This window comes from Podarcis muralis, chromosome 8 (genome assembly GCF_964188315.1).
Source record: "Podarcis muralis chromosome 8, rPodMur119.hap1.1, whole genome shotgun sequence".
In the NCBI taxonomy this organism is placed as follows: Eukaryota; Metazoa; Chordata; class Lepidosauria; order Squamata; family Lacertidae; genus Podarcis; species Podarcis muralis.
This window is the reverse complement of record NC_135662.1, coordinates 41,647,602-41,674,634: the sequence shown is the minus strand read 5'-3', so window position 1 is coordinate 41,674,634 and position 27,033 is coordinate 41,647,602. Positions and strand designations below refer to the sequence as shown.

The window sequence follows — 27,033 nt, the reverse complement described above, 5'->3', positions numbered from 1 at the left end:
AGCAGCCAAGGTCACTCCAAAATAGAGCGACTTTATCTTCACGTTGTGTAGCAACAGACTGTGCCCCACAGTGGGAGGCAGTATGATTCTGAAACTATAACAAATCTAGAAACCTGCCTCATGTTTTCAGAAAATGGCACATGCGACCAGAAATTCAAAGACAGTGTAAGGGTAAAGAAACATGCCAAGTAAGCAATGTAACTCAGATGCTGGGAGTTTCAAAAGAAAAGGGACAGTATACAGACATTGTCAGATAGCCCCAAAACTACATGTAAGAATAAATAGGGCAGATGAACACCTCACTTCTGATGGGTGAATGGTAGTATAATTTCCCACCTCTGATTAGAAGAAAAGCTCAGGCCATGTAACAAGCCTCGCTCTTGCCTTCAAGACCTTAAAACATTTTAAAGGCTGCACTTTCATTTTCAACAAGCATCTTAATTCATTACTGTTAAATTGTGAGTCTGGAGTGATGTTTTTGTCTCAGGTTAGACCAGGGAGTTTTGAACTCAGATTAGCACAGATATTGTAACTGGTTGTTACAATATTCATTCAGGTGCACAACATTCATCAGAGAATGGGGAAGATTGGAAAGGACTTCTTAAAAGTTTATGGTACTTTTTCTAGTTAATTGATATCAATCAATTGACTCCACAGTTGAAGTCATTGCTTTAGTCTTCCATTGCATGTTCATGACTGATTTTGTGAATATAAATCCATATAATCTGATATGAAAGATTTTGATGTGCAAAAACCACAGCTTAAAAAGGTTAATTTAAATCTATTCTCCATACCTGGGTCAGCTTCCAAGCACTTACTTCATCTCTGATTTGTTTTTTTACATTATCTACTAAGTTCTGTAAGTGAAATTGATAAAAAAATTATATAGGAACACATAAGAAAAAACAACAACAACAGGTAGAACAAGTATAAATTAGATATATATATTCTGTAAATCAAATGATAGAAAATTACTAAATTGGAAATAGAATGACATTTGAAAAATGTGACCATGAGAAGAGGGAGAGAGAGGCAATACAGAATAATTTTATGATTTGGGCAAGGGTGGGAAAACTGCCCCCCTCTGGGTGCTACATTCCCTCAAGGGAAATCTGTCAGGAGCTACATGCCAAAACTGGGCAAGGCTGGTGGAAATGTCAGTAGGGCCCAGATACATTTCACATTTCTCCCTCAAACTCATGTGCATATGCTTGCATGTGCAAATCCATGCCCATCTCTCTTTACTCCTTTCCCCAGCTGCCTTCCCTCCTTGTTCCACCACCACCATGAAGCAATTAGGCCCACAATACAGCTTCTGTTGGCACCTACTGAAGCTGCTTCTTAATCCCATTGCTTTGTGGATGGGGGAGGGGGCAGACTTGAAATGTGAGGGGTAGAATTTTCCCACTCCTACTTTAGGGAAACCTCAATTCAAGACAATCATAACACCCAGTCTTGTCTCCATATCAAATAATTGGGCTCATTCATTCTCTGAGCTGTCCTTCAACCTCAGATTACATAATTAACTATGTCATACAACATTAGAGGTCTTGCCACAAACAGGACTGTCTGGTTGGTTTTCATTTCCCAGAGTCCTCAGCTACCACCTCAAGGCAGTCCTCCAGTTTGCTAGCACAATCTCATAGGAGTTCAGGTAGCATCAAATCATATTTTAAAAAAGGGCCCCCCAGTCATAAGATGCCAAGTTAAAAGGGAACCAGAAACAATAAATCCAAAAAAGAATAGCTTATGGCTTTTAAGTTCATACAACTGGTTCAAGATAGCTTGTATGTGCCTTTCTTTCTGGTGGTCAAAAGCAGGACATCTTTTCCCCATCCTATGGGAAACTACTTTTCAGTTACACAAAACTGTAGTCATTAAATCCCCGATTCTAATCCAGTTATTGTTGACCACCCAAACCCCCTGCAAAACAAGTCACAAACAATTTACTGGCCCTCTGGATGCAAATGCATATATACCTATTTCCAGCCAGTTCAACAAGGCTTGGATGAACACTGCTATATGCTTCTGCATTAAATGGACCCAAACAGCTGCTTATATGCACAGGCTTTTCTAACTGAACTGGAATACCTGCTGTTATAAATTGCTAAATAGGTTTACAAACAGTTTGATGCATGGGAAAAGTTTAGAGTAAGGTTGCCAACTAGTCATAAAATAGGACTTGGCCTGCTTTTCTACTTTAACAGCATCTTGAGCTGTAGAAAATAGCAGGTGGAGCTTTACACAGCATGGATATAAACATTATAATCTACTAAATTCTGCATATCAAGCTGATATTAAAGTCATAGCTATAGTAGCAAACAAAGGAGTTGGGAAACCTGGCTCACAGTTGCTTTATTTAGGCCTAAAGAACTTAAAGCTACATCAAGCTTTAAATATTGCAAATAATATGGCAGGATGATGCTAAATAGATTACTGGTAATTGACTTACACAGAAACATTCTAGTCAGTCATTTCACATCTTCAAATAATTAAAATATCATAATAATGGAATAACTTTTACAACCTTGAAACGTGTTTTTTCTTTAGTAAGGCTGTATTCAACTTCATCCAGTTTTGATCTGGCTTCATCATAAGCCAATTCAGTTGAATAAAGTTCTTGATTGACCTTTTTTAAATGATCTTCCAATCTGCGAATATTTTTCCTTAAAACCTGAATTTCTGATTGATATGCCATCCTCTTTCTTGAACTGTTAAATAAAAACCGAAAACCTGACAACACTAACACATCTTCAACAGTTTATTACAGGTTGAACCTCTCTGAAGATTTGGGGGGGGGGTATGCTTAATTTTACTTCACTTCTGTATGGGGATGGCACTGATTTTTTTAAACTCCTGTGTCTATCTTACAGAAATACTTCACTGTGTTCCCACTGATGAAATAAAGTTTAATGATTGCTCACACTAACCCAAGCATTCCACAGATGTGCCAACCATTTGATTCTGACAAACAGCACTGATGATCAGACATATCACAATTACAACTGCTTATCACTACTCTAGTTACACTAGAACCCCTTGTATGTATGAAATAACTCTCACTCCAGCTTCCTGTGATGAGTTTTTTGAAAGATTAAATTCAGAAAATTTTCAGAACTGAATGATAGAATCTTGCTCTTTTCACAGTAATCACATGATAATCTATAGTGGGTTTACAAAAGTTTCTAAAGTTTCTGCAAAATGTTAGGTTAAAAGATCATTCAAGGTCTGGATCCATATTTTGACTTGAGAGGGATAGGCAAAGTCCATTGTGCAGTGCTTGATGGTCATCTGGTTGATGGGTGCTTAGAAACAGCAGCAAAAGGGGATTCGCCAGCCCTATGCTTGGTGCTTGGAAAACACTGGTCATAGGACTGGTAAAGTCCTTTCCAGTGAACCTGAACTCACTACCCATCCACTGTTGGTCAGCAAGTTTAAAGATGCTGTCGGCAGGGGCTAGCTGTGTGGTTGAGATCCCTGCAGGAAATATGGTTGATCCAGCCAGGGGCAGAGGAAAGGGGTGCAATGGGGGGTGGGCTACCCCCAGTGTCACCACTGAGGGGGGGTGACAAAATGCTGGGTAGCACTCATCACAGGGCCTGCAGCATGCCTGAGCCATGCTGGATCAGGCAACTGGCCATCAATTCTAAGCAGGAAGCTATTCAAGTGAGCAGTTATAATCTCATCTCATTTAACATTCAAGAATCAAGATGGATCAAGGAGCAAAGTAACTAAGAGCTATGAACAAGACAGCAATAACTGTGCGTGGGTGTGGGATTTCCCCATTCCCTTATATGTGTAAAATGCTTTAGATTAAATTGAATGTTCCACTGGTTTCAGTAAAAATAAAATAAAAAATCAACGAAACCAAACATCCAACTCAATTGGCTTGAAGCCTAATTAAAAGTCTATCAATTATTAACCACTTCATTTACCTTTCTCTGAATTTTTGTGCAAATTTTCCATTTTCATCATGAAGACGTTTGTTTTCATTCTGTGTTTTGAGTATTTCATCAAGAAGATGTCTAAGTCTTTTTTTCATATTGCTTAGATCAGAGTTCTGATTGGCTTGCTAGGAAATATTATAGAATATGATGAACATTATGAAAATTCTGCAACACATGGACTCAAAAACATATTAATTTGTATGCGTTTTTTAAGCTTACTGATGTTTCCACAATGTTCTTCTCCTCTAAATATTCAGTCATTAAAACTTTGTTCTCATTTTCCTGAGTAGCAATTTTCAGAGTCATCCGCCTTACCTAAGATTAAAAAGATAGTTTAATTGCTCATTCAGCATTTAATTGCAACATTGTAAATTTTCATCATAGTAAAATTTCTTGTTAAAATCTTGAAAATGTAGTTTCAGAGCCTCAGTTATAGCTTTGGAGCAGTATAGTGCTATATTTAGTGAAAAGATAGTATTTGCTGCTTATATCATAGTTATAATTATGTTTTCTTTTTCACCCCTGTCACAAAAAAATAAAAATAAAAATACTTGGGCCCTGTTCTGTCTGTCGATGCAAATGAAAAATTTGACAGCTCCTAACTACCCTGCTACAGGCTAGTGGAACTTCCAAACCAGAATAAACAAGTGCATTGTGTCAGTGAGTGGAATGAAGGCACAATGTAAATGTCTTGTCTATACTTCTAAAAAGGAAAGCTTGCCCCAGTTCTCATGAGGGCCTAAAAGCAATATTTTAAATGGCCAAAACATATTAAACATAACATATTAAACAAAAAAGTGAAAAGGGCAAACTAACATAAAAAAGGAAATTAAGAGAGGAAAAGGAAAATAAATCCAGTTTTGCAGCCATTTTAAAATGAACATAAATGTGAACCACCTTTTTTTGCAGAGGTCACAAAAAAGAACTTTATAGGATTCTTAGTATGCCTTTGTAACAGCACAGGCACCAGCATTGTTTTGGAGAATAGGACGAAAGCAATTTCTAGGGCCAGGGCCAGGCTTGAGTGCCAGGCTTAGTGTTTATGGTGCCCCCCCCCCCGGCACTGTCCAACTATACAATTGCATGGATCTATGATTCTAAGTGTTATTTCCCAGTGCTGGTGCACTTTCTGTTGAATCTGATCAAGTGTTCAGCACCAGGCAGCTGCCATCTGTATCTGCCTACAATCCAATACCCTGGTACATCTAATATAACAACACTGCTATGGGCACTCTGCTGTAGTGTGTGATGGGAAAATAAAAAAAATAACAGCTACCCAACTCAAATGGGATGCATACAGAAACCCCAGGATAAGGATATGGAGGTGGCCAGTGGCAGTGTGCTGCTCATTAGCAGTGCAAAAAGGACTTCTAGTTGATGGCAGCACTATTAGTGGAGCCCACTAACACCTACTGCAGAAGAGGCCGGAATTAGGCACAGTGAGTCCTATTCAGATGTGTAGGTGCCAACAGATGTCCAACCATGCCTGCTGCTGACCCTGGGGGTCTGGCAAGCTGGACAGTATTATTTAAAAAAACCTATCAAACATTTTTCACTTAACTAGATAACATTTGCATTTATTTGACTTATTACAGGACACTTAACATTTCAATAGACACAGTGTTAAGGACTTCATGTGGCATTCACTTCTAGAGGATTTATTTGCTTGCATATAAATATTCAAAACTCACTTTTTCGTGCCAAGTCTTTAAATCAGCCTTTGTCTTTGCTTCTTTCTTGTTTAATTCTTCAAGAAGTTTTTTACTGTGTGATACTGCTTCCATTTTTGCTTTTATCTTGTAACTGAAATCATCGGCAATGAATTCAGCATCTTTAAGCTCTTTCCTAAGAAGAGGCAAGAATCAAATTATCCATCTGGCCAACTAAAGAAGCTGTTTATTAACAAAATATTACCAAACCAGTCAGAATAATCAGGTTTTCTCAGACATCTCACCCCATTCCACTGCCCATGTAGCAGCACTAAATCTGTCTCATTTTACAAATTCTAATATGCAACATGATCCTAAGTATGTTTACTTAGGTGTAAGCCCCACTGAGTTATATGTACTTAGAAGTACAGTCTTAGCCTCTTCCCTCTTAGGAGCATAATTTGTGTAAGTTAACCATCAGCCACTTAGTTAAGAAACACGTCTGCTAGCAATCTGATCTGTTATAACAAACATTTGTTATAATGTAGTGGAAGTTGACAGGTAGGATGAGCTGATGAGAGAGGATCAAGTGAGCAAAACAGGAAGATTAAAGTGCTTATCGACATAGAGGGTTGTAATCAACATAGGCATAAGCAGATCGTTCCACAGTGCAAGGATTTCTCCTTGCACAATGGAACATTCTCTGCTTTCCTAACCCTCTGCATTCTCTGCTTTCCTGTTCTGGGAGATTCCCCAAACCTCTAGAGCAGATTTGAAGGCGGCATAGAGGTGGAGAGGGAGAATTCCCTTTGCACTAGCACTAATTCTTGTGCTATAGCAAATATTTGGTTGAATACTATCCTTACTTTTTACATCATTGGTAAATCATGGTGGTGCAGAGTTAGATGCTATTTTGTCCTGGCCTGATTTGCAAATAGTTCTTAACTGTGGTTTAACGTGAATGAGCAGCTTGCTGGTTTGTTCTTGACTTACTGCTAGTGGTTTGTTTCAATGAAGCAATGAGCTCAGATTTGAATGACACAAGAAGCCAGGAGCATTGGAGGAGCGAAGCAGGATCTTTTCAGCAGCATGCATCAGCATGCTGATCGATAGTAAAGCATGCATTAACTTTGGTTTGAAGCAGCATGTGACTACAGCCACTATTTTAAAGATTTTGTATAGTTGAGGTTTTTGTTATTTTGTTTGTTTGTTTGTTTGTAAATTTCTATCTTAGTGTTCCTCCCAAAGGATCCAAAGTTGGCAAAAATATCTTTAGTAATAAAACAATACAATGCAAACTTCTAAAAAAAAATTCAAACACAGATTGAAGGAATGGGCTATAACCTAGCTAGAGATAGGTGGTATAAAAGAAAAATATTTCTGTTCCAAACGAGCCCAGGGTGGCAAACACACAAATGATAAAACTATTAAAATATTAAGGGCATCTCCAATACAAGTGCAGACTGGGGAAGATTTGTAACTAAAATGCTTGTTGGAACAGGAAGATATTCAGTAGGTGTTGAAAAGACTACAGAGACAGTGCAGCTTCCTCCTTGCATTGTTTCTTCTATTATCACCAGGTTGGTCACTGCTTTCCTTTTGGGTGAAGACAGGGGGAAAGTAGGTGTTGAGCGATTCTGCCTTCTATGTCACCCAATAGCATTTATCTGTTTTCTCCTTGCAGAGGACCTACTACTTCTGTTCTTCCTCTTGCTTTGAACATAGCCAAAGAAACTTTTATTACTATTTTTAACCTCTCTTGCAAGCCTGTGTTCCTTCTGAGCTTTGGCCAGCATGATATTCATCCTGCAACTGATGGCTACTCATGTATACTCCTCCCCTTTCTTCAGTTCCTTATATGTGCCCTTCTTAAATCTCAGCTCATCTGTAAGCTCCTTTCCTTTCTTGCTGGAATTGTCTGCATTTGTGCTTCTGATATTTCACCTTTAAGAAACTCCCGTCCATCTTGGACACCCTTCTCTTTGAATATTTCTGACCATGGGATCTCACTCTGTAGTTCCTTAAGCTTTTTTGGAAATGGGCCGTCTTGTCTGACTACACTCAGCTTTCCCTTGCCTCGGTATCATGAAACTATTGCTGAAAGCATTGCGATAAAGGATGTTTTAAAAAAGGACTAAGTAACCCTAAACTGAACACATTTTTAATTATTCTAAACCGCCACCATGAGAGGTGGTGGACTCTCCTTCCTTGGCGGTTTTTCAGCAGAGGTTGGATGGCCATCTGACATGGATGCTTTAGCTGAGATACCTGCATTGCAGGGGGTTGGACTCGATGACCCTTGGGTCCTTCCCAACTTTAAGTTTCTGTGAAACATTTGCAAATACCAAGAGGCTGGAAATAAAAGGCAAAAGCCTAAACCCCAAAGCAAAATGTGAGTGTTCCACATCTGCACCACATAACATTTAAAAGCCACTGATGTGGTTTGGTGCCCAATCCCTGTAATCTTGAGAATGTGTAAAGCAGACAAGAGGAAGGAAGAAGTAACTTAATCAGACACAGCTTTCCAAAGAATGTAGTAAACTATATACAAAAGGAGAGAGACAACTTGAACAACAATAATACCACAAAAAGTTAAAATGCTTACTTTAAACTCATCAACAATGACTCAGCTATTTGTATTTGTTCAGCCATATATTTTCTTTCCCTTTCACACTCTTCTGTGAGATCTTGATGCAAACTGTTCACCATCACAAGTTCTTCATGAACTACATCATATCCAGTTTTGGTCTTTAAAAAGTAAAGAAATTAATCTGACAGTGCAAAGCTCAAAATGTTATAAGATTGTTCTTACCTATTTGTCTCCTTGTGAAAAGGTGTAGTGTTATTTCTTTAATTCTTTTGCATTTTTCTTTGCTGCCTTTTAAAGGATAAAACTGAGACTTAAAATCCAATCCTATGTCCATTTACTCAAAAATAATCTCAGCTGAGTTTAATGAGAATTAGGATTGCAAATTTACATACAGCTAAAACTCTTTGGGAAGCTGGCTTACTTTTATTGAGTATTAGGCAACCAACTATTTTCCCCTTTCCCAAACAGAAGGTGGCTAAAGTTCCTTCCTTTGGGCAGATGGATTAAGAGGGTGTGAATAACCATAGCCAATTTAAATAATTTGAGAGTGCCGGTCTACTGCAGTAAGTCCTGTTGTACATTAAAGATGGACACATTTATTGTGGCATAAACTTTTCAAAGAAACAAAGTTACAAATGTCCTCCTCTTGACTTTTCCACTCTGTGCCTATGTTAGATAATCCCTACCAAAATAGTGGTTGGAGGAGGACTAATCAAATAAAGTTTGGATCACTATCATCAAAACATTTAACATATTTTATCGCTTTTAGTTTTGTTGCATCCAACTTTGCTAAATCATACAGGCTTTGTTTTGTTTTTTTAAATTTCTATACCACCTTTCATCTGAAGATAACAGGGTGCTTTACAATATAAAATCACAAAAAATACATAGCATAAGAACAAAAACACACACACACCAGTTTAAAAGGATGTAGATTGTTTAATTAGCCAAAGGCATGGGAGGACAGACTATATGCACCAGCACTCTGCTTGTTCACAGGAAGCCAAGATAAACCAAAAAGTCGGATTTACACATGATCAATGTGTGCTAGAGTTAGGAAATTATTATAAATGATTTCTCTAATGATTTTTTACAGCAGTTTCAATGCTGCTTTGATAGAACCAATGAGAACAACGGTTCTTCCAATAACTTTTCTTTTCTTTTCTTTTGCTTTTAAAAGTAGCAAGCATTTTTTTTTTAGTTAACCTTCTTTTAAATAGTTTTCAAATTGCTATTTAAGCTGTAAATCTACATACACTGGTCTGAGAAGACTCACTTACTCCACGGAAATTACTGCTACACAGACAAACATAGGGCTGCACTTTTAACTACATAATGCCATACCTGGTTTGAAAGAAAATGCTGACTTAACCATTAATTTAAAGCCACTTTTCTGGTTGGGTCTGTATTTAATTTAGCATTTATTGTTATATATATTTCAAAGAGTTTGGCTTAATCTATACATTACCTTTTATAATAAATCTGTCTTTCCATTTCATAAGTTAGGACTCTTCTAGATTCCTACTTTAAAAGGTGCTGTACTTTCACATTTCTCTTTATCATTATAGGCATGTAATAATAATACAGGAGCAAAATCTCTGAAAAGGGCATGTGTCTCATTGGGCGTAGGGGAAATAAAATAAAGTATTTAATCTGTTTACCTGTGTGTATATCTTTTTCACTTGTACCATAGCATCACCTTCATAAGACAGCTTTTCTCCCAGCAGAGGGCTGTATTTCTTCATGTAGGCTATATTCTCCAGAACTTTTGCATTAGCTACATCTATTTTTGTCAATTGGTTTACTGCATCCTGGAGCTGATTATTCTTTTCTTCAAAATGCCATTGTAATTCTGAAATATCTCGTGAACACTTCTCCCATTCTGCAGAAGAAAAATAAGCTATGCAGTATAACAAAATTATGACAACTGTATTTAAATACGGAACATATAATTTCAGCTGATACACTGTCAGATCTCTACGCAGTTTCCTATGAAATATATGCTCAAATAATCCTTCTATGCATATAACAGCTGCTGAAATCGTGCCCCTGGCAAAGAGAAACCAAGTTCGGTACCTTTCCTCACATCAAACCTTCCATCTTTGCTAGTTGAGTAGTGGAAACCCATCCTGTCACAGCAGGGAGCCATTTCACGCTCCAAGATGTCAGGGTGGAGCAAGTGAGTCATTACTTCCATGCAGAGCTACTCCTTGTGGCATCAGGCAAATCTCATTTTCTGTAGCATTTTCTGCTCATATTTCTTTCATCATCCTGTGGACCAGCACTATTAAGGGATGAGGCAGTAGGAAGACCTTGGACAGTGGTATATGGTTCTGAGCCATCAAAGGGCCACATCTTGGGGTGGAGTTCCATCCAGGAGTGTAGATGGGCAGGACTTAAGCTCCCCACACTCTTGCAGCATCTTACTCTACTGTTTGTCATGGTAGCTGTCCAATAGGAAAGTCTCTCAAGTCCTGCTGGAGTTTCTTCCTTCAGGGCTACCAATAAGCTGCCCTGCCCAGCTAGCCTTGTGCTCTCCAGCAAACTCTTTGCCTGCCCTTTCTCCACTTACCATGTGCCTCCTTCAAGCAGCTGCCTTGGCAGAGGCTGCCTACCTCTGTACTCTTTCCCTCTCTGAGCTGGCTATTACTCTTTTGTCACCTCTCTCAGCACTTCTCCCCTTCTTGGTTGCCTTCCCTCTTTCCTACTCCTCTGCACTCATCTAAAGAGTTCCAGTCTTCCCCTCAGGCAATCCCCCCCCCTTCCCTAATTGGCTACATCTGTGGCTCCTTTTGGCTTCTGGGTGGGTTAGTGCAGGGATGGAGAACCTGTAGCCTTCCAAATGCTGCTGGACTCCAACTCCCATAACTCCAAACCACTGGCTATGCTGGTTGGGGCTGATGGGAATTGTAGTCCAACAATACCTGTGGATTCCCCACCCCTGGGATAGTGAGCATACAATGCCTAAACGTGACCTCAACCGTCATGGGCAGTCATGGATAGCCCAACCTCTGCCATAAGTGGGAGTGAGAGAGATGCCACAACAAGCCGGGGGATGGGGAGCTGGTGGTGCTCAGAATGTATTCAACCTGGGCATGGGTCCCACCCTTTGCTTCTTTCCCCTTGTTGGCCACCTATGACCCTTATCAGTAGATGTGAGAGCATGGGCAACTGTGAAGCAAGCTTGAAATAAAGCTGTTCTCTCTCTTTTGATTTCATAGCTCTGAGCAAAGTTCCTTGGCTCCTCGGCTCCTCTTGATTCTTGAATGTTAAATGAATGAAAACTTGAGATATTTACCATCCACTTGAATAATTTTCTATCTTAGAATAGGAAGTAATCAAGAAAAGAATCGAGAAAAGCAGCAGCTTCACCTTCTACTGCAAGAGGTGAATGGTGGGGTAGGAAAGAACCTAACTCTGCCTTGCTAAATAAATGATAAAACAGAGAGTACCTTGGGGGAAAGGGTTAGTTTGCTTTCGTGTTCTTTGGTGATTCTCTTACACTGCATTGCTTGAATCCTACTGAATGGTCCAGAATGTATGCAACTCCCCAACACCCTGTAAACTCATCTTGCGCAGCTCCATTAATGAATAAGCAGTCCAATTGGGAAAGGTTTACTGCCTTGTGCACCACTGGTAGTGTGAACTGTGGCTGATGCTGTTATGCAAAACATCTAGAAGGCACCAAGTTAAGGTAGTTTGCCTCACTGGAATACAAGATCCAATAGGAATAATTCTCCCCATTTTTCAGGTAGCCTTGGCTAAGCCAGCTTCAGATGAGCCCCAGCTGAGCTGCGATGGAATACATACACTAATGTATCTCAGGCTGACCCAGGATGGGAGACTTCAGCTGGCTCAATGAGAGATAAGCCTATTCCACCCCCCCATCCCCCTCATCCTGGCAATGATGAGGGTTTGGATATAATGTCATGATATCTGTGTTATCAACACAGCTGACTTTAGTGACTGGCCACTGTTAATAATGTTATGATTCTAATTTCATTGCCTTCTAGTCTCACAGTTTCCTACCCACCCCAAGCTGCAAGATGCATATCATGCAGTCCATGACAATTTACACATAATCAGGGTGGCGCTGTGGGTTAAACCACAGAACCTAGGACTTGCCGATCAGAAGGTCAGCGGTTTGAATCCCCACGACGGGGTGAGCTCCCGTTGCTCGGTCCCTACTCCTGCCAACCTAGCAGTTCGAAAGCACGTCAAAGTGCAAGTAGATAAATAGGCACCGCTCTCGCAGGAAGGTAAACAGCATTTCTGTGTGCTGCTCTGGTTCGCCAGAAGCGGCTTAGTCATGCTGGCCACAGGACCTGGAAACTGTATGCCGGCTCCCTTGAGATGACTGCCGCAACCCCAGAGTCAGTCATGACTGGACCTAATGGTCAGGGGTCCCTTTACCTTTACCTTTAAGGTACCAAAGGGCTTTGGGGGTCATATTCAAGTAAGTCTGAAAAAGTTTCTCACACCTGCTTTACAAGGTTAATTTTCATACCTCTTTGAACAGCTATGGGAAGCTGTTCCAGCCTCCAACGTGACAGGATATCAGCATTTAGGTATAGCTTTTTTCTGCGGTTTTCCTCAAACTTTAAAGCATCTGCGGCCCTTTTACGTTCCTCTTCTAATCTCATAACTAACTCTGTGACCTCTGCCAGAACAGCTGTTGTTTTCTGCTTTAAAGGCTGGACGTCTTTTGAAATAAAAAAAAAGGAGGGGTGTAGAAATATTTGTGGCACTGTTTCACATTTCAAGTTTATCTAAAATGCATGATCTGAGATGCATTTTTAACAAGTTTTTAGCATGTCACATACACAGTCCTAGAACCAGGCACACAAAAATACAGTTTATACAACAATAAACAGTGCTTTCCCCCCAGAAAAATAGGTGCCATAACTCACCATGAAGTTGTTACAGTAAGTTGCTGGGTGACTCAGGGCAGCCCTGAACAGACACCAGGTTGTTAACCATGTTCACACCCCAAGGATGTGCTAAAAACTACGGAAAAACTGTCTCCATAGCTGGTTTGGGGGTTGCCCCTGGTTGTGCTGCTTGTCAAATAAATGCACCCCTGCCTCCCTCGTTCTCTTAGATTCAGTCGGAAGGCTAGGGCAACTGGGAAGCAGGAGGCCATGTGCTTTAAATGTATGGTGGATATTATATTATTATTATTATTATTATTATTATTATTATTATTATTATTATATTTATTTATTTATACCCCGCCCATCTGGCTGATTACTTCAGATTCCCTCCTCTCCCGTTCTCTTCCTTTCTTGTTATTCATCCTTGAGAAAAGCTTTCCTTATCCCAATGCCTGTCTCTGCCCATCTTTTATGTAATGCTCATGGCTTCTCTGCTCCCTTTACCATACTGATGCTGCTTTCCCCTCAAACTTGCAGTTCCTTTCCAGTTAGTTTCATTTACTGAGGCTCAGAGAAAAAGTGACCATGGCTTGAATAGGTCCAATTGACTAAATGAAGGTGGCTGCAGTTCCACACACGAAACTGCAGATGGTGCCTAAAGAATTCCAGATATGCTGCAGTCCCAAGTGGGCTTTCCCTTCTTTCAAAAAGCAACACATTAAGTGTGACTGCCCAGAAGAATTGAATTCAGATAGGTGCTGCAACTTTATATTGATAGCTATAAGGTGAAGCCCATTGCTGTGCTATTTCATGGCAATCACATGAGGACTACATACCCTCTGCATTTTTGTTGTTGCAATAATACTTCAGTCCTTGGGTTAACACTTCTCTGCCAAATTTCCTGCAGTATTTTGCAGTTTAAAACAACAGTCAACAGAGTGAATTTTGCACCTGGTCAGTGTAATAGTTTGAGGCTGTAACTTTCACACTTTTTTACCCAATTTGGACCTCAGAAGATTCAAAATGACTGGAGGAGATCCAGAATGTATTGAAATAATTTGCGGGAGCATCATGGAAAAAGATAAAGCATAACGGTATAAAATGTGTACAACATGCATGGAATGTGCCTTGTTTTTCAGATTTTGCATAAGTAAATGCTAAAGCTTAGTCTAGCAACTGTATATATATTTTCTCCATTTAGCCTACTATTGTAAATTACACCAGGAATTATTGGGGTGTCATTGCTGGGCAAAACAATACTTGCCCCCTTCTTTTCTGCTAGAATCAATACTTAACAGTACTGCTTGCCGCTGTGCAAAGCAGCATCAGACACAACTCTGCCTGTTTTCATGAGAAAATATTCATCAGCATTAAGAAAAATTTGAATATTTGAATGTTTTCAGTGATGATAAATTATCCATGAAAACGCTATCCTGCAAATGTATATAGCTGTTTACATTTTAGCTTATGTTTTAGTAAACATTATCTAAAAGAAAATCTGTTTTGGTTTCTCAGTTTCAAAAACACAACATACTTTCAAAATCACTGTTATCTGATATATCTTAGTATAAGCAGTGAACACAGAATGTGTCGTGGAAAAGGAATTTGGAAAAGGTTCCTTCACTGTAGCTAAGGGCTATTTCAACACAGCAGTCAAGAGAATTACTGTTTTCTCCTTTGGTCCTCTTCCTTGCAGATATTTCTGAGTTGCAAATGGCAAACGGCACCATCCTACAGATTCCAGACATTCCAACCACTAGAATGGGCACTATCTAGTATAAATAATTCTATAATTCTCAGGAAATAAGTTGAACTAAATAGTTTGGCTAATAACATTGTGACAGAGAGGGTAAATAACTCAACCATTTTTACCTTCCCAATATAACGACTGTTTAGCCTTCAGTTCAGAGGATAACCAGCTGCCTTCAACATTTTTAATATCTGACTCCCTGTAAATATAAGTAAATATTTTAAGGCTGGAACGCCCTTGTAACATCTACATGTTACTTCAAATCTATCTTCAGTATCCACATCTTTCATGAAACTATTGCCTTAGTCAAGGGACCTATAACCCTCAAGATGTTGCTATGAGACTTCAACTCCCACCAATATGAGAATGTTCCCCGTTCTCATATTGAGAGCCAGTGTGGTATAGTGGTTAAGAGCGGTAGTCTTGTAATCTGGTGAACCAGGTTCGTGTCTCTGCTCCTCCACATGCAGCTGCTGGGTGACCTTGGGCCAGTCACACTTCATTGAAGTCTCTCAGCCCCACTCACCTCACAGAATGTTTGTTGTGGGGGAGGAAGGGAAAGGAGAATGTTAGCCACTTTGAGACTCCTTCGGGTAGTGATAAAGCAGGATATCAAATCCAAACTCTTCTTTTTCTTCTTTTTCTTCTTCTTCCTGGCTTATCCCCTTAACACCTCAACTCTTGTGGGAAGTGAAATATCAAGATGGCGGGGTGGGAAGTCACTTTTAAATTTGTATTAAATTTGAATTAAGGTGATGGTAAATACATTTTTAAAAAATTGAAAAACATTAAAAATTAATTGGTCAAAATATAAGTGGGGATCCCACAAGCAGACTTCCATCATTAAAGTGAATGGCACTATTTAGCAGGAAGAAACACCAATGAAAATCCTCGTTATTACAAATTTTATATGGCTGTTATTGTATATATTTTAAAATTTTATATATGGATGTTTTATGATGGCCTATATTTGTAATGCCTAATAAAGGTTTGGTGAAGTAAGTAAGCAAGCATTAAAGTGAATGGGGAAGCCCTTATTCATGCTAGAACTCCATGTGTGTATTAGTAAAATAAAAACAGTTAGAATGGTGCCTGGTACAAACATTAAATCAAAACTCAGAAGATCCTTACCATGGAATTTTCTCCAGCTTGTACAAGTGATCATACTGCAAATACAAAGAAGATGCTTCATTAACATTTTATGTTGTAGAATTTGCGCTGAGTATGTGTATGGAGATAAGCTGAATTTGTTTTAAAATGATTTCACAGACCACAGACTTTTTTTAAAAAACAAATCATACAAATATGACAGTAACCTTATATTTTATGTATTGCTTTCCTAAACATGTCAAGCCTTGTAACAGCAGCTTTCATAATGACAGTCTATGAATCAGTTAACAAGGTTAAAATCTTAATTTTTCTATTACTACTTGGCTTACAAAGTAAGTGTAATCTGCCAAACATTTGAGTTGTGGATGTAGTGTGTGACAGTTGGACCAAAGGGTTGGGTCAAATGATCCACCTCTGGGCTATTTGTGATTTCACGTTTAAAGAAAAAATATATAAATATTGTGAAAATACAATGACGGGACACACATCCTGTTTTGATATATTGAAACCTGTGTTTCCCAACCAAACTGAAAGTTTTTAATTTTGTAGTCAAATAGCAGTGGAGGGAGCAACCCAAAATGTCCATCATAAGGCAATCAAAATAAGAAAATTCTATACACTATTATTATTTATTAAATTTGTTTACTGTCCTCCATCCAAAGAATTCAGGGTGGTTCACAGCATCAAAATACAAAATACATATTGTTATGAATGCGGGCGTGGTTGCTCGTGGTTGGTCTTTTCAAGGCTTTATTATTTGTCCAAAACGTTCACAATGCAGACTGACTCAATTCCATGTCTGCTCAGTCGCTAGCAGAATCTGGGAGTGGGCAGTCCTTAAACTCTCCCCAACAGAGCAGTTTTTTGACCCCCATCCTACGCCTCCCCTCTCTGCACATGAGCCTACTGCGCAGAGAGGGCGTGGGCAAAGCGGGATCTGCCTCCCCCCCCCCGCTTTGCTCAGGTTCGGTGTTGCGGCTCTCCCTTGCATCTTCTGAGCCCTGCATCCCTTCACCACTGGAGGCATGGCTTCGCTCCTCCCCGGAGGATGAACTGCTTCTCAAGATCTTTGGCGGCTCCCTGTAACCCAACTGCCCTTCCACCTCCGGTCTCTGAGCTGATGGCAGTTCCCTGGCACATATTAAAAACAAAGCAAACCAATAACCCCCTCCTCCCAGAAACACATCTAAAAGCACATAGAATGTTAATCAGACAAAGGCCTAGTTCAAGAGGAATGTTTTTGCCAGGCGCCTAAAGATGTAAAATGAAGGCACCAAGCGAGCTGCCCTGGGAAGAGCAACCCACAAATGGAGTCTTCGGTATTATTGCTTTTGTTGTTTATTATTGTTTTTGTAGTATTACTCGTGTCCCTATTTTTGATGTCAAATAAAAATGAGCTCTACTAAAATTTCTGTGAAGGTTGGGAAATAAAGAAAGTACCTGTTGAAAGGATTCTTCCACTTTTACTTCTAGATCTTGAATGTGATGGATAGCTTTGTGAACACATGAAGCTGGAGCATTTACAGCAGCACAGCTACGTTGCTTGCAGGGCAAGCCCCCCAAAATGTTTTCCTTCATCCCTAAAAGTATTCCAAAAAAGGGGGGGGGGAATGCAAGCAATAAATATTTTTAAAGTTTTACAAGTTACAAAGAATGTGTGATCACTACATTTTATAACTAGATGTCACACGGAATCTTGTATTTCAAGCTCCCAACACCTTTTTCTTTCTTAGAAACCAGGTACAATAGGCACCAATTTGGATCAGGATGGTGGTGGGAAGATCTGTCACGCTGGAAGAAGTTAGGATGCTGACTCGGGGCCTCCATGGTATTGCCTCCACTGGTAGCCAATGTAAACCAGAAAATGAAGCATTGCAGGTACTTGTGTGCTATGCCAGGCCATCTGCCAGCAATGCACTCACTATGGGCCTCCTGCTGTGCCAGCCTGGAGCTGGTGTAGCAAAAGATTGTGTTTTTACTGCTCCTCCACCTTTTACCTTGTCCAGTGTGAGCTACAGGTCTTCAAAGGTGGTGGTGGCTTCACCACTCCATTCGGTCTTGCTGCTCCTGGCCAAAATTCAGGATTGCAGCCAATTGCCATAAAAAAATAAATAAATTACAGGCTTGTCATGCAGCCCTATGCAGTTCAGTGGGACTTTGGTGGGATCTACAGTGGTTCTCAAATGCCTTGGTACTCAAACAACTTCGAACCCAAATGCTGCAAACCTGAAGTAAGTGTTCTGGTTTGCGAACTTTTTTCAGAAGCCGAACGTGCTCCGTTCTGAGTGTTAAACTTCCAATTTGAGTGCCACACTTCCGTTTTGAGTGTTACACTGCTGACTGAAGTTTTTCACTTCAGTTTTGAGTGCCACACTTTCATTTTGAGTACCACACTTCTGTTTTGAGTGTTACGTTGAGTTCTGTCTGTCTTTGCTAATTTTGCATTTTTGTTTTCGAGGCTTATTTGTTTTGTTTTTCTGTGTGGAACCCAGTTCAGCTACTGATTGATTGATTGTGTGACTGCAGTACATTGTTTATTGCTTTCATTTTATGGACCAATGGTCTCGTTAGATAGCAAAATTCATGTTAAATTGCTGTTTTAGGGGTTGTTTTTAAAAGTCTGGAATGGATTAATCCGTTTTGCATTACTTTCTATGGGAAAGTGCACCTTGGTTTTGGAACGCTTTGGTTTTGGAACTGACTTCCAGTATGGATTAAGTTTGAAAACCAAGGTACCACTGTACACACATATAAAAACTGTTCTGAAAAGCGCTTTTAAAAATACATTGAATTTTCCATCGCCATCAAGTGTCACATTGTATATAGCACTTATAACACACTTAAAATGTTTTATTTGCAGTTATATAGCTGAGTCCTTACTCTCAGGTAAGAATATACAGTCTACAGCTTTTGCTGTTAGGTATATATTTCACCCTCTATGGCTAACAGCAACTTGCAGGGAGCATCAGGATTAGGGCCCTGACATGGAGAACAAGTGTCTGACTACCCTGACCCAATATTTTGATCCTAATTCAAATTAGGCCCCACAATCTGAATGAATGAGAATGACTGAATCAGAATAGAAAAGATGTGGATGGTTTTCATGTAATAATTACTCTGACTCTTAGTTTCCAGTTCCAATCAAATTTCACATACATGTAATAGCCCAGACTTCACACTTATCACTCCCTAGATCTAGGGAACCATGTACACCGGTCCAGGTTATTAGTCTTAAAGACTGAGGAAATCATAGAAATCATAAAACCATAGAGTTGGAAGGGGCCACGACAATTATCTAGTTCAACCACCTGCAATGCAGGAATCTTTTGCCCAATGTGGGGCTCAAAGCCATGACCCTGAGATTAAGAGTCTCATGCTCTACTGACTGAGCTATCCCTCAGGTAAAAATCCAACATCAAGGCAAGCCAAGCTGGAAGTAATAATCCCAAGAGAACAGTATTAAGGGGCAACAGCAAAAGTGGGGATAGATACTATGGAGGGAGGATACAACCAAAGTACTGCATATACAAATACACACACACAAATTCAAAAGTATCAGGGAAAAAGAGAGTTTAAATCTGTTCAAAACTTTAAAGAAATGCAAATTGTACTAAGTTCCAAGAAGCAGGGCGGAAATACCTTCTGGTTTTTGGCGGTTATCCTTGGAAGAAAGTAATGACATTTCAGTCATTGTTGCCCACAGTTCTTGGCAGCCTAGTTTGGTTTTTTTAAAACAACAAAACAAATAGATAAATATACAATTATAATGTACTGTATTCAAAATATGAACATGCAGCATTGCTAGTATAATTCATATTTTCCATTTTTAAAAGCCATTGGATTGTCAAAATCTGCTTATTAATTATTCCAAGCACCAAAAAAAATAGATATAAGTGAAAGAGAAATGAGTACACAACTGAGGCTTTACTTTTGTTTTCCTCTGTTGCAACTCTCGGTGCAAAGCAGCTTGTCTTAAGAAAACGAGAATAGCTGCATATACACAAAAGTGGAAGTGGAAGTAAAGCTTGTATTCTGCACCCTCCCTCCTATCAGCAAGAGTGGTTGATCCCAAAGACAAATACATAAGCTCTAAACTGGTTCTCATATTGGACAATTTCTTAGGAGCTGAGTAGCAGGCTACAGAGTTGCAAACAACCCTTGATATAAATCAGAAGCAACGTTGTAAAATCAGTACAGTACTGTACTAGGACTTGTTTGTTAAATTACTCAGCGTTTAATGTTGATCCCACCCCTTCACAGCTGGGAAAATAACTGTAACATAAATTATTCTTTCCACTTTAAAACAACAACTTTGCATTGCCCTTTTTATTAAATCTGGCATTTTGGGACAGTAGCTTAAGAAACAATGGGATGTGTTTCTTATTTAGGATAAGTAGAGGGAAATACATTGTTTCAACCACAGGATGCATTTTGCATTCAGGAAATGACACTCAGGAAAGAGGTGAGAATAAAATACAGAGCACTACTACAGGTGCATAGTCTCGTCAGGTATGCTATGCAAATGCTTCTACATTCTATTTCACACTTCATTAAATAAAATTAAATAGTCAGCAACACACATATACAACATTCTAAATTACTTAGTTTCTTCAAACTTCCCTAAGATATGGATTTAAATACATTAAATATAGAACAGAAATTTCAATAGAAAACTGAGAATTTAGCACTAAAACAATTCTTCATTAACAGGAAAGCCTAATTCCACACGATTGCTTTTAAAATCAAGTTACAATGGCTGTGTGAAATGGAATGCTAAACCATAGTTTAGCGTTGTGAAAATGAGATTAGGTGAACCTCATGATCATACACCAGAAGAGCCCCATCAGAAGATCTTAGGGTTCAAAGTAAAAAAAAAAAAAAAAAGGAATCAGGACCCAGGTTGTTTACGGCTTTGTGAATTCACACAAGAACTTTGAACATGACCTAGTAGCAAATCCACAACCAGTACAGCTCTCTCAGCAAAGGAGTAGTATTCAGTCAGTAAGTAACCTTCTCCTGTAAGCAGTCTAGCTGCTATATTCTTCACTTGTTGCAGATTCCAGACCAAATAAAAGAGATGCCCCACACAAACTGAATTCTCTATGGACCACTGTGATCAGGCTCTCCTAGTCAAGGAATGGTTGCAGCTGGCAAACTAGCCAAAGCTGATATGTAGAAGGCACTTCTACTCACAGAGGTCACTTAAGCCTCTAGTGTCAAAGATGGATCAAGGAGTACAAGTTGGAAATCTGGTCCTTCAGAGAGAGCTCCATCCCATCCAGAATAGGCAATTGGCCTATATCCTGAACATGGGAACCAACCAACCAACCAACCAACCAACTACAAAGCCTATGTTTTTCCAAGATTCAAGCTCAGTTTATTCACCCTCATCCAGTCCACCTTTGCATCCAGGCATCAATCCAGTGTTTGCCCAGCTTCTCCCAACTTAGATATAGTCTGGAGGTGTAACTTTTTTTTACCGTATGTTGAAATGTATTCAGCCTTACCAAATGCTTTGCTTCGGCTTTGAATAAATTACTGCAGGTCAGGCTGTGGTAGCATGTTTGAACAGTTATCTCTTCTATATTTTTAATTGAGTGGCACAAATTAAAAGAAAAATTAGATACAATTATCTTTTTTGGCATTTGAGTATTTAAATATTTTGTGCATATTTCAGCATTTGATCATTAATTTTCTTTTAAATTCTCTGCCAATAATTGCTCACTGTTTTAAAGGATCACAGTGATGTGTGATTTGTACAAACATATGGAGCAATTATACTTAAACTAAGTTTCAATTTTCAGTTACTAAGGCAACCAGTGCATCCAGAAAAAAAAGTCTAGCTAAGGCAAGCCAGTATCTGCATCAATATGCCTTTTGTTCAAAAAGAATGTTAATACTGGTCCACTTCACAAAAATGTTAGGATTAAGAAAACATAGAAAATTGTCATATCTGCAGGTGGTAAAATGGTTATGTTGGAACTGGAATGAAGTTATGTTTTGTATCTACTCTGAAATTTAGATGGATGCATATATGTGAAAATGCTTAATTGAAGTAAGCCATGCAAACAAGCTATTCTGAAATAACAAAGCTTAATATATATGGGTTAGCTAAAAATTCTCATGTACCAGTCATCAACAGAAGGTGGATTTGACTCAACCTACTCACTATGAATGCCTCCCTTGTTCTGTTTTAATGGTAAAGGAGCGGACATGAGAGGTGTCGGAACCAAGTTCCGGGGAGTTTCAGCTGAAAAAAGCCCTGTAAGGTCATTTTAAAAATGAACATAGTAGACCTTTCTTTCAATAAGTTAAACTGTTTTAACTATTCTACACATAAAAAGGTAAAGGACTCCTGACAGTTAAGTCCAGTCGCGAGCGACTCTGGGGTTGTGGCACTCATCTCGCTTTACTGGCTGAGGGATCTGACATTTGTCCGCAGCTTTTCCGAGTCATGTGGCCAGCATGACTAAGCCGCTTCTGGCAAAACCAGAGCAGCGCACGGAAACGCTGTTTGTCTTCCCGCCGGAGCGATACCTATTTATCTACTTGCACTTTGATGTGCTTTCGAACCAATAGGTTAGCAGGAGCTGGGATCGAGCAACGGGAGCTCACCCCATCACAGGGATTCGAACCGCTGACCATCCGATCAGCAAGCCCTAGGCTCAGTGGTTTATTATTCTACACACATATATAGAAGCAAAAAGCAAAGTAATCTGACTATGGATCCTTATACAGCCAAAATGTAATGTTGTATATAAATTTTGTTGCTTTGTTTGGATATATGTGATACATACTGTAAGAACATTTTCAGACTGCTCAATTTAGTGATACTATTCCCCCTCCCACTGGTTAATAATAATAATAATAATAATTTATTATTTATAACCCGCCCATCTGGCTGAGTTTCCCCAGTCACTCTGGGCAGCTTCCAACAAAATATTAAACTACAGTTGTCTGTTAAACAATAAAAGCTTCCCCATATATATATTAATTAGTTGAATTTAAATATTCATAGTAAAATGTGACATTGATCAAATATGAACCATCAGGAAATCAGCCTTCAAACTCACTTTTATACTCTGGTCAGAGAAAGAAGTAAGTGTTATTTGGTTAAATACCATTAGACCTAGTTCCAGCTGCACAAAAAAAAATTGAAGAATGCTAAATGTTCAGATGCTATAAAAAAGCAGCCTCCCTTCATACCCACCAATATCCTTTTGAACAGTGTTTACCTGTTAAATTTCTTTTTGACTCTTAATTATTTCTTTATACAAAAGCATCTTCCGGTGAGGCAAAATGTGAGCTTATCTCATGGCTCCAGTTTGGTGCTTAACTATAATGAAATAACAAACACCTGATTCAACTTCATAGATTTGTAGCTCCAAAGGAACACGTAAATAATTTAGTCAGATCTATAATACATATACTGTATGATAGAATTTTCTCTTGATTTTCATCATACTCTAACATTTACCTTTAGGGAGGGAAACAAAACACGTAATATAGGACGACACTTGATCACTAAAAGAGAAGCCTGTTTGTTTGCCACCACACTGGACAAAAAGAACTGTGCACAATGTGTTGGCATTGTAAAAATGTATGTGAGGTGGATCCTGAAAAAGCACAAAGAACCACAATGCCATGGAACAATACAGAATTATGGAGTACAAAAACACTGTGCACCTGTTCTCTAATTTAAGGAATAGTGAGCATTACTGTGTAAGAATATAATTGAGCTTCTCAGCAAAAAAATAGCACTGGTATACACAATAACTTCCCATTCTGAAAACATATAATATTACCACAACACTTTGCCACAGAACATGAGGCGGGAAAGAGAAACAGAGAAAAAGACTCCAAGTTAGCAAAGAGGGGTAAACATTTATCAGTAGAGGCTTACCTTACCTTTTCTTCAGAAACTCATTGAAGCTTTTAATATGGAATGCATCAGACATGAACCTACACAGACCTTTAGATCTTCATTTGAGTCTCTTATCCAAGTTCCCCCTCTGAGGAAGGCTTGGAGGATGGTGACAAGGGAGAAGACCTTTTCTGTTGTGGCTCCCCATCTGTAGAATGAGCTCCCCAGCAAGGTCTGCTGGGCACCTTTGGTGACATCTACTAGGCACCAGGTAAAGATTTGTCTTTTTTCCCAGGCTTTTGATAAGACTAGGATGATCTTGTATACATCATTGCATACTGCTGAAACTTCCTGTGGCTGTTATGGAGGTTGCTGTTTTTTGTTCTGTTTTTTATATAACATATCTATTTGTGTTTTTCGCAGTATTGCAGGTCACTTGGAGAAATTCAGGTAACAAGTGACCAACCATTCTTAATAATGATAATGTAAATAGGGTGTTTCTGCTGTAAATGAGTACACTGCAACTCTTCCTAGTGCTCCAGCCAGATGCTAAATTCTTACAGCCAAATATTCAGCATGTTTAGATGGAAATAATTGGATTAACTGAGGGTGGCTTTCTGGTAAAGTCACTTATGACTGCAGTCTGTAGATTTATTGTTTCAGAATGGAAATACATACTGTACTGTTTTTACGAACCTACAATTCTTGAATATTCCTGTAGCCATCTGCTTTCTCCTGCAAATTCACCTCTCCTAGCAGGCTGATTTCTTATCTTGGGAGCTGAGATGGGGCAGGGAATGGGTTACAGTTTTATTTCAATCCACATTTTATTTATTTTTATCACCTGCTGGCTTATTGCTATTTATTGTTCTGCTGCTTTATTATTTATTTATGGCTTGTTTTAATGGACTTAACTGTTGTTTTAAACTGTTGTTTTTGTGTGTTTTATGATTTTGTACACCAGTGTGGGAGGGCATTATCCTAAAAGGCAGGCTATACATTTTTAAATAAATTTATAAGTAAATAATAAACAGCTGGGAAGGAATTTGCAGGGGGAAATCAGATATTGCTTATACACCTTCCTCTTTCACCTGCTGATTCAGCCCAACAATTGTCACCCTCATACCTGCATTAGTGCTATGAGGCAAACATTAGGTTGGAATCCCAATGTTTGCTTTGTAATATGTAATTCTGTCTCCAGTGACACAGCTACTTGCTTCAGCTGTGACTATTCAAATTATAACTTTGACAGCTGAATCACTCAGGTCAGGTACTCTAAGAAACTTCATCAATATTACCATTTGCTCCAGGACAACTGCAGCAGATGGATGACAGATATATCTCCTGCCCCTACTTCAGTGCTCCCCAAATGACCCAAGGCCGGTTGCCCAAGTCAGGCTGATTGCCTCCATCCAGCCACCAGGCCCTGTCAGTTCACATGGAATTCTGCCATCCATCAAGGTTACAAAAAATGATGATAGTCAGAATATAAAATCCTATCAAGTCCCTCTACCAGATGAGTGCAAGGAATTCAGTCTGGGCACCTCAGCTGTTAGAGACAGCTGTGTACAAACACTCTAAGCTAGCATGTGGAGAAAAAGGAAGGTTTAATGCACTAGAAATTTTGCAAAGAGGCTGGAATTCAGACAAAGGAGCAAGATCCCCATGCCTACTGACAAAACTAGGGAGTCCTACACAAATCTGCAAAGATGATTTCTGATTAGACAGCAGCCAGGCAGACACATCCACAAAGGGCTGACTCACAGGATATCACAGTGCCTTCATTCCCACATAACATAAACGAACAAACTTGTGGGCTCCCAGAGAGGAGATTACGTACAGCTTTCTTCCCCCCAGTTATTTTGCAGTTGCACTGTGCTGAGCTAAGCCATGTTTTGGCTTAGTCTGCTGTCTGAACCTGAGCTTGTGGTTTAATGGTCTCAGGCAAACCTTGAGCTGTAAAGCATAGGAGAAATCTTCCAGTGTTGATACTGCATTGGGTGAGTATTGTAATCCAAGAAATGCCTGTTGTAAATTTTTTAGTTGTGAGTACCTGATGCATCTAAACAGATGTAGTTGTATAGCATGGCTTGACTGTAGATGATGGATTTTGTGGTCTGTTCTAGGTGAAAGCTGGAAACATGTAAGTATGTGTAGTGGTCAGTTTCCTATATAAGGATTTGCTGGATTAAATGGGATTTATATTACTGTTGTTGTTGTTATGCCATTGCACAGTAGTTTCCAGAAAGTGCTCCTCTTGCATGGATTAGTCTACGCTCAGGTTGAAGATGGGGTGAAAGTTGCTGAAGTCTTGGTGGAACTGCACATGTGCCTCCTGTTCATGAATCAAGATGACAAAGATTCTCAATGTATCTCAAGTAGAGGACAAGCTTTTGGGAACAGAAAATGAGCAAGAGTTATTACTGTAACATGGCCATGAAGATGCTTGCATACTGCTAAGCAATGGCCATGCATATAACTGCCATGCCACTGTGCTAAGTGGTAGCTAAGTATGTTGAAGACTCCATTAAGGATATTCCTGATAGTTTGCAGACCATCTTTGTTTTTGTAAAAAGTGCCTCAATGTTCATGGGAGCTAGGAATGGTATTTTCCGGGGAATTGCCAATAGATACTAGTTTCCTCAGGAAATCTGGGATGTTCTGTGTGCAACTTGGAGTGCTGGTGGCGAATACAGTCTATATAACTAGAAAACCCTACTGTAATGGCACCGATGCCTTATACTATGGGGTACCCAAGGTTGCCCGATCTGTGTATTTTGGGAAGCAAACAGAAGATGCTAGTGGTTCCTCAGATGTGTTTCTATAGATTTGGTCTTACTCACCTGTAGGAAATTCCTTCATCAGCTTTTGTGGTTCCTTCTGGTATTCCTCAGTGGGATCTGAGGATATGAGCCTGTAAAAGGTGGGGATGGAGGGTGTAGTGGCTAGGAGATGAAGTTATAAATCAGAAAGCCTCCCATTTTAATTTATCAGATTTGTCCTGGAATGGGTAGATCTGGTTTTAATGGGGGTGGGGGTGGGGATACAGACTAGCATTTGGATGCTACCAATGCTATGTGCTCCCCCGCCTGGAAGCATCCTAACTTTTTACCATTGTTGTAAGGACTGCACGTAGATGATACAGGCAAAGCACTTCAAAGACTTGGAAATACTACACAATACAGTTTTTCTTGTTGTTGTCATTGTGTGCCAATGGTGCATAGAAAAATCCTACCCCAGCCTTTCAGA

The 27,033-nt window shown here is 39.4% G+C and overlaps 1 protein-coding gene across 3 annotated transcripts in view; it reads right to left on the bottom strand.

The window, feature by feature from the left end:
• CCDC178 (coiled-coil domain containing 178) overlaps positions 1-27,033 on the bottom strand; it is a 127,466-nt gene that overhangs the window by 98,990 nt on the left and 1,443 nt on the right. Inside the window, exons 2-15 of one of the 3 annotated variants that reach the window (XM_028737063.2) lie at positions 26,628-26,698; positions 23,156-23,256; positions 19,560-19,634; positions 17,361-17,500; positions 15,942-15,976; positions 14,933-15,009; positions 12,694-12,888; positions 9,848-10,068; positions 8,202-8,344; positions 5,639-5,792; positions 4,167-4,262; positions 3,936-4,072; positions 2,528-2,711; positions 795-857 (exon numbers count right to left, since the gene is read on the bottom strand). In XM_028737063.2, coding sequence (XP_028592896.2) covers positions 795-857; positions 2,528-2,711; positions 3,936-4,072; positions 4,167-4,262; positions 5,639-5,792; positions 8,202-8,344; positions 9,848-10,068; positions 12,694-12,888; positions 14,933-15,009; positions 15,942-15,976; positions 17,361-17,500; positions 19,560-19,611 — 1,497 coding nt within the window. In that variant the 5' untranslated portion in view covers positions 19,612-19,634; positions 23,156-23,256; positions 26,628-26,698. Of the gene's footprint in view, positions 1-794; positions 858-2,527; positions 2,712-3,935; positions 4,073-4,166; positions 4,263-5,638; positions 5,793-8,201; positions 8,345-9,847; positions 10,069-12,693; positions 12,889-14,932; positions 15,010-15,941; positions 15,977-17,360; positions 17,501-19,559; positions 19,635-23,155; positions 23,257-26,627; positions 26,699-27,033 lie in introns of those variants that run through there. The other 2 variants (XM_028737067.2, XM_028737070.2) reach the window with 2 other exon arrangements.